The 8,537-nt window shown below is 37.1% G+C and overlaps 1 protein-coding gene across 1 annotated transcript in view; it reads left to right on the top strand.

Annotated features, from left to right (window-relative positions):
* Window positions 1-8,537, top strand: part of COG5 (component of oligomeric golgi complex 5) — a 177,682-nt gene that overhangs the window by 71,793 nt on the left and 97,352 nt on the right. Inside the window, exon 7 of the mRNA XM_009996782.1 lies at window positions 2,798-2,928. Within this exon, the coding sequence (XP_009995084.1) occupies window positions 2,798-2,928 (131 nt within the window). The remainder of the gene's footprint in view (window positions 1-2,797; window positions 2,929-8,537) is intronic.

The following is an 8,537-nucleotide window of genomic DNA, read 5'->3' as shown; positions in this document are numbered from 1 at the left end:
TAGGATTGCAGGAAATTTGGAACAAAGCTGTAGATTTTGGCAGTTTAGCAGGAGGTGGCTGCCAGTCTGAGGCACAGATGAAGGTTTTTGGAGAAGCCAAAGCAGCATGATATTTCTGTTCCTTTCTTAAAACCATCTGAAGAGTTAGATTTTTAGCACTTGAAATGGATTAATTAGATTTTGAGATAAAATGGGAGAAACACTATATTTTTTAGTTCTCTTCCACAGATTTTTCTGATTTAAGAGATCAGAACCATATTCTTATTTTGTTTAAGCAGCCTGCACTTGCAGAATATCATTGTATGACACAAGTGAACTCTGCAGCAGATCTTGTATTTGTGGGCTACATAACGAGCCTTTGGTGAGATTTGCACCTTTTTTAAGCTCATGTTGCCAAGAAACTACTTCAGAGTTTACTATGGCAGTAGACTTATCTGTGGGTAGTTCTTTGCACTTTGTTTTCTGTGCAGTGGAGAGGAAGGGGTCAGAAAGCTAGTCTTCACATTCAGGATACTTGCTTGTTGAAGTTAGTAATTGAAGTTAGTGAGAATATAAATTAGTTTTCATAGGTTAATATACTAGTCCACCTGTAGATTTGCAGCTGAGTCACAGCAAAAATTTGCAGGGAAATAACAGGTAAGTGTGGCTGCTGTAGCCCCTTGCAGAAGCAGCTTTGTAAGCTGCTACAGGGCTTCATTAATAGCCTGTGCAGCTTGAGTTTGTCTGTTTGGCTGTCCTTTGACTTCTCTGGTCCATTTTTAAACAAATACATACAGACAAAAGCATTTTCAAGCCTATCCTTATTTGACTAAGACCTGTTTGGCATAACTGTTAAGAGAGTGGATTTCCTTTGTGCCTTACAAAGCTTTATGCAGTACTTCTCTGAAATTTTGTTTTGGTTTCTTATGCAGTGTTTTTTATGTGCAGGTGCAGGGATGTTCTCTGCATACCTGTGAAGTGACTCACTTGGAATTTTGGGTTCAGTTGTGAACATGTGGTTGCTAAAATTAATCTGAGGCTTAGATTAATTTATTGTGAATAAACAAAAAATAATTGGCTATTAAGGGCAAAGATTGTTTGGCAAAGATTTTAAAGTTTGGTTAGCTTAGCTGCAACTTAAGTCTGTGCCTTAACAATCTTACTGGGAGGACATAAAAGAAAGAACTTTATTAGGAAGTCATAGTGGTCTGTTTATAAATGGAAATAGTGGCATATTGTCTTATGAAGGAAGTGTCTGACACTGAGTGAAATGCCTTGGCCAGTATTTTATTAGTTTTATTGTTCTTTCAAAAGCAGCAGTGAAAGACCTACTTAATTGAGCAAAATACTGAACAATGTATAAATGAGAGTAGTCCTGTGTTATCTTAGAAATAAGCAGTAGTGTAAAGGTGTTGGCCACTTTAATATGGGGAATTTGAATTATTCAAATCTAGAAAGATAAAAAAAGGGGGAGGGGGAAAGCTTTGAAGGTTCATCAGGTTCACTGGGTGCCTTCCTAGCCTGGTTTGACATTTGTTTGTGGGTCTAATCTCAGGCACCCAGACATGTTAAGGAGTGTTTGTTTTATGTTGTGATTCAGAGTTTGAAGTGGAGAGGTGCATCTGTTCTTGGAGGAGCCCAAAGCAGAAGGTGAGAACATGGATTTCAGAGCAAAGGCCATAATCCATTTGATTTGCAAAAATGTGCAATAGTTAGGAGTGTGATTGCATAATATTTGAATTATTTGAGTTCTAGCCCAATCTAAGCTTTAGGTCTTCATTAGCCTGAAGAAATACACAATTCCTGCATCCCAAGTGAGTATCATTAACAAATCAAAGACATCTGGGAAGAGGCACCCCCCAGCCCTTCTTTCCGAGGCAAGTCACTAGTTAGGTTAGGTGAGGAGTCCAAGGCAAAGAGCCATCTGGAAGGATTGTAGAGGTCAGGGATTCAGAGAGTGTGAAAACCTAGATTTTATTTCTTGGATTGTGTTTTATATCTAAAATTGCCGTGTGTGAAAAGCCTAATAGTCAAAAAAGTAGGTGTTACAATGTCATCCCCCCTTAAAGAACATGAATGTGTCTGGGAGAAAAGATGTCACAGATTCAAACCTCGTTTGATAAAGGGAGATGAAGTGTTGGATTTTCTACTTGCTGGAGTTCTCTCATTACTAAGTGGCTGTTCGTGAAAGATGGAGTAATTTGGCCAAATATACAAAGCCAGTGACAAAAGTTTGAATAGATTCTCTTGCTGCAGTCACCAGGCCAGTCCAGTAATCTGTAGATGTCCTACTGAAGGTGGTTTCCACTACAATAATAACTTTTTTGAGGTTTCTGTGATTAAAAATAAAAATTAAAAAAATTGCTTTCTTGCCATTTTTATGTGTTTGATCCCAAATGTTTAGAAGTGCAATTTAAATACTTCATGTACATCTGCATTTTCAGATCTTAGAACAAATGCATCTAATTAGAGATGTTTAATTATCTGGTTAATGCTTTGGAACAATGAGATGACTTCTTGCCTGTTCCTGCCCTGTGACTGAGATTCCAGAGCTCTCATGCTGTGCAGCTCTTGAACAGTGTCTGGGTTTAGAGAAGTACGATGTAGTAAATTCAGTGTATTAAATAAACAGGTTTTCTTGGGTAGTAATATTTTGATTTTTCTTTTTCCTGGTGTAACACATTACTTTGTATGCTATTGTGAAGTGTTGTATGCAGGAAGGTCCCTTGGAACTAACTGTAACTTCAAATTGTTTTAGCATGTTTAAAATGTTCCATTATTCTATGTCATGCTTACCAATGTTCTGTTGCTTTTATAGATTACCTTTCTCAAGGGATAGATCTCTCTGGAATAGAAGTAATTGAAAATGACCTGCTTTTTATTGCAAGAGCTCGGCTTGAGGTGGAAAATCAGGCTAAAAGGTTGCTTGAGCAAGGTGTGGAGACTCAGGTAAAACACACTTTCTTCTTTACTTCTTTTCAAAAGGCAAGTGTAAAAGTTCTCTAGGCATGATTTCCTTTGTTTTGTGTAGCATTGTCTATTGTAAATTAAATATGAAAAAAGTCTTACATGAGAATATCCAAAGAAATTGAAAAAACTGACCTTTCAAGAATTGCAAGAATAAAATTTTGCAAGAATTTGCAAGAATAAAATTTTGCAGGATCTGACCCAAAATTTGGAGTAAGTCCTGAGTGTCCCTGCCCATGACAGGGGGGGTTGGAACTAGGTGATCTTTAAGGTCCCTTCCAACTCAGTCTATACTATGATTCTATGAAGAGTTTAAACACTGTGGTAAAAGCTTGATGACTGATAGGACTTTGCATTCAGCACAGTATATACTACATTGCCAGTATTGCCAATCTTTATACATAAATACAGAAAATGCATTTTTTAACGAAGATTCATACATTTTAGCTGTGCAATAGTGTATTGAAATGATTTGAAAGATTTTCTGTTAAAACTCTAAAGGACATTTTAAATTTTGAGGTAAATATTCACTGCGGGGAGTATAAAAATGAATATGCATAATTACATTCATCCATACTAAATGTAATTATCTGCATTTTTAATAACCTCGCTGTGTCTATATTTTAACCATTTGTAGCATCACTAGTGCTGTCTTCCTGTCTTTTTAAAATTAATGTTCTTTTGTCTATACTTTTAAGTATTCTTAAAAAAAGAAGTATTTTAAATCCCCATTACTACAGTAAGAGGAAAAATCTAGTACAAGTTCCTATCAAATTTGAGGTTTAAATTAGAAAATGAAGATTAAATCAAGGCATTTTTACACTGTTTGTTGCCAGTGGTTAAATTTACCAGTAAGTCAGTGTAGCATTCATTTATACTGTTGAAAGTAGACATGAAAATAGAACATATACAGAATGGAAAATCTCTTTAGTAATTGGCTTGGTTAGATAATTGAGGATTAAATTTATCAGTACTTCTCAAACTTTTACTTAGCCCTCTAATTTCAAGTAATTTTCTGCAGTAGGAAGTCGTGATTGTGGTAAATACCTTTCGCTATTTACTGATAGCAAAATGGTAGGAAAAAACACCCTGTTTTTTTACCTGATTACTATTCACATGTTGAAACTCCTGGCTGTTTGAGCATGTTGCCAAGGTGTGATTTGGCTTACGACAAGCTATGAAGCATATGTGATGTTAAATAAAGACTGAACAGAGATAGGGTTTAAGAAAAAGCAAATGGACGTTTATTTTAAATGTAGCAAAAGTCTTCATCAGTGTGTATGCCTAGTTTTTCATGTCAGATTTGACCTTCTCTGATAATTTTCTCTTCATATTAAGTACTAAAATGGAACTGACAAAGAAACCCTGGGGAAATCAATCCCACTCCACTTGAAAAATAGACAGATTTATTAGGTGTTCCAGGCTGTATCCAGGTAATCAAGGGATTATTAAAGTATGTGCCTGTTGTGCTTTAGCCAGGGGCCTGTTTCCAGCAAATAGAAGATTGTTTGGAAGAACATGATTAGTGCTTAGTCATATCACAAGTGGGGATGTTTTCGTGAAGAGGTGTTGGGATATGCTTCACAGCTTTGTTGGTGGATATGATTCTTCGATACAATGTTGGAAAAACAGAATCCTTTAGAAAATTTGCATGAAGGCATTTCCCATTAAATCTAGAGTTTGAAATAGCCAACAATATGTCTTTGATTCTTATTATTGTAGCTGTGTGTTTTATTGACATGCTGATTTACATTTGTACCTTCCAAGCCCTGAGATTTCCCGTAAGAAGACACGAGATCTTCATCTTTTTTTCTGAGAATCACTCAGATGGGCTGTTTCCCTGCTAGTATCTATTCTAGTATCCAAGTGTGTACCTTTGAGAATAGTACGTCTGTATTTATCCAGGTTGTTCTTCAGTTATTTGATATTTACAATTGCAGTTTTAGTTTTCACCCTTGTTTCAATCTGCTTTGTAAAACAGATGAGATCAGTTGCCTGTGTAACAGCAAGCTGTATTTCTGTATTTCATCTAGCACTTTTCAGCAATACCTTAAGAACAAAGTTAATCTTATGTCTCCATTTTAGAGAATTTTACTGGCTACCTAGAAAAGAAGCAGAAAGTGGAAATACATAAATATCATAAATCTAAAATTACCTCTTTTTAAGCAGAAGTCGTAGAACTTACTCTGACAAAAATAACAAAGCTAAAAAGTTTAAACAGCCCCTTTGAACATTTTGCTATGTCTCCTTTGTTTGGGTAAGAAATTATATTTGTTATTTTGATTATTTATTTAATGATGTATAAGTCACATGCTAATGAGCTGTGCCCAGCCCTGAAAACATTACTTACTTATAACTGATACATTGTCCTTTTCTTTGCACTGTAATTCACATTTTTATTGTATGGTCATCACTGTAGCATTTGTATATGTCCCAGAGGAAACAGTCTCTCATACCCTCTTCCTTTGCAAGTGTGGCATTAGCCCTTGGCTGCTTCAGAAGTGGAGGCTTGTTCATGTTCATGGTGGTATCTTTAAAGCCTCCATCTGGGTATAAACTAGAAGTGTCTGTCAACATGTCTAGACTTAACAGGCTTTCATAGATCTGCCAACCACGCTTGTCTTCCTAATCCTTTTAGAAAAGTAATCCCTCTTTGCTCTTGTGGACAAATGTAATACAAATGGAAGCAAACCTGATCAAGCAGGTCTGCCAGTGCTATGAACAGGTTTTTTATTGTTGTCTGTACTTTGTTACACACTTCTAGTGTACAGAGCATAGATTGTTGCTCTTTCATGACCCCAGAACAGAATCAAGAAAATTGATTCCATCCTTACTGTTTAGTCCTAAACTCCTTGGTAGCTTTGCTTCCCACTCTAAGCAGGTTGATGACAGATAGTATGGAAAGCAGGAGAGGCTGTTTTAACAGAGATACATCGAGAGCTTTTATTAAAGTCACCATTCTAAGAGAAGCGACAGCAATGTTTTCTGCTTTAAAAGGAAAAAAGAGATATATCCATCTTGCAACCACCTGAAGCATCTCCAGCATTTTGTTTGCTCACAGCATGAACCCTAGGCAGAGGAGTCTAGATTTGCTCTTGACACCACTTCACCCCTTTATTCAACAGCAGTTTATTCAACAGCTGCAAAGCAGATCTGAACAACTAGAAATTACTTGAAACATGAGAAATTTGATAAGATTACTATAGCTCAATTCCAGGTGCAACAGTTTTAGTAGACACAGAGTAGTGGCTGCTATACTTAAAAAGAAAACTTTCTCTGCAACTTAGCTCCTGCTTCAAACCCTTTCTGCTGTATATTAACATGGTTAGTATGGGACTTTACTCATACTGCCAGAGGTGCCCAAACTTAGTTCTATTGGGTAATGATAAAATGCGTAGCATTAGGAGTTGGTTCATGTGTGTGCAGAGAAGAGGGGCATTTCCATCTCCTCCATCTTTACTCCTCTGAAGAGCAAACCCTAGTTTTGAGCAAAGTTCGCTGCTTTAGCAACAGTTATGGGGCTCTTCTGTCTAAGAAGGATGGATTTTTGCAGGTATGTCTTTGTGTGCGTGACATGGATTAGGAACCTATTCTCATCCCTTTGACTTTACCAGTATAAACTTCAGTAATTAGTTAGGATGTAGATGGTGAGGACTATAGTATAATTAAAGATTGATTAAAATATAAAATATCCATTTAGTTCAAGCAAGACATGGTATGGAGTTGAGAGTAGAACTCAGATTTCTTTGGGTTTGCACCTTAAATAGAGTTTGTCCTTCTGTATTTTGCAGAAACGTTTTGTGTTTTTGACCACAGATAGTAAAAGCTTTCCTTATTTTTATTCTGGAGTGATCTGTAGATGTCTGACTATCATTTTTAAGCAAGGTTTTGGATAAAATATGTGATGTTTGTCACCCAGTTTTCCTTATTTAAGAAGTGGGCAAATTTATTTTCTGGCTTACCATGGATCTGGAGAGAGTTACATTCACTGATAATTCACTGAACTTGTTCTGGTGATGACACAGGGAACTTTCCTGATCACATCAGAGAAAGCAAAACTAAGCATAAGCTGATGTCAGGGTTTGACTCAGGATCGGCAGTTAAACCAGTGACAACAATGCTCTCTCGACCCCTTCCCAGCCAGGTAGCGAAAGAGAGACTGTCTGTGTTGAAAACTAATCTAGACAGCTTGAATTAAATACTAATACTAAAAGTATGTACAAATATATACAAATGTGCAGGGATGTGCAAAATCCTATCACCTCCCCAACCCCCAGCAACTCCCACGGCATCTCCTGAGCTGTGAGCAGGTCTGAATGTCCGGGAGAAAGAGGCAGAGCAGACATGAGCTGAGGGCAGAGTTATGAGGGTCAGGAATGCATGGGCCTGGGGATCAATGGTGATAGTTCAAAGAAGATGGATAGACAGAGTCCTCCCTGGACACCGGGCATGAACCAAAGAGAAGGGAAGAAGAAGCAGGAAGGGGCTTGACTTCTGTGATCCCTGAATTTACACCAAGAGCTACGTATATATTCTGGGATGGAATACTCTCTTTGGCCAGGTTTGCCATCAGTCTAGTGCACTCCTCCTTATGGGAGGGTTGCAGATAAGATTCTTCTGCTCCTTTACTATCTGAGGCTGCAGATTCAACAAGCAGAGCAAAATGTCCTTGATTTCTTGCTGTAACATAAACATTCCAGTGTTATCAGACCACTGGCTGGAAAACTTGCTGCTAGTTAAAAGAGAGTTCTCAAAGGAAAACAAAAAATCAGGAGAAGGAAAATTGGCTTAATCCTTGCTCAAACCAGAACAGCTTAATGACTATAATCTCTCCTAATTAATGTGAGATTGTGTCTGCAATTTTTTTTAATACATAGGTTTGTTGGTTTTTTTTGTTTTTTTTTTCAAAATGAAGTGCTTTATTAAATCATTGCCTCACAGAATAAAGAAGAGAGAAAAAAGCCCCACGGAAGTAAATCCTAAACTCTACTCCTGCAAAATGTTCAAATGCTGGATTTGTATTCATAGGATAAACATGTAACCAATACAGTCTGAACAAAACTGTCTCAATGGATTTCTGTGTAACATCTTTGTACTACTGTCACTATGAGCATATTTGGGGACATTTTGAATTTTCATATTGTCATTCACTGAGTAGAATTAGTTTTGTCAATTGTTCTGTTTTGCATTCTTTTTCATTCAGAACCTTTCCTCTAAGTTGTCATCTCTGGGACAAAGTACAGCATTTTAATTTTTTTTTCCACATTAAAAAAATATTAACTATTTATAGATGTGTAATTGTTCTTGACTAACACTATTTAGCACCTTAGAAAAGTGATGGGAGGATGAAGTATCTGTATCAATAACCAGTTCTCTGGAGGTGATTATCAAGAAGTTGCTGAGTTTATCTTAGTTCAGCATTCCCTGAGCTAGGTACTTCTGTAGTACATAGAATCACAGAGTGGTTTGGGTTGGAAGGAACCGTAAAGATGATCTATTTCCAACCCCCCTACAAGGGCAAGAACACGTCTCACTAGACCAGATTGCTCCAAGCCCCATCCAGCCTGGCCTTGAACACTTCCAGGGATGGG

This window comes from Chaetura pelagica, unplaced genomic scaffold, assembly GCF_000747805.2.
Source record: "Chaetura pelagica isolate M959 unplaced genomic scaffold, ChaPel_1.0 scaffold534, whole genome shotgun sequence".
In the NCBI taxonomy this organism is placed as follows: Eukaryota; Metazoa; Chordata; class Aves; order Apodiformes; family Apodidae; genus Chaetura; species Chaetura pelagica.
The sequence above is the reverse complement of the archived record's forward strand: the minus strand, read 5'-3'. Positions and strand labels throughout refer to the sequence as shown.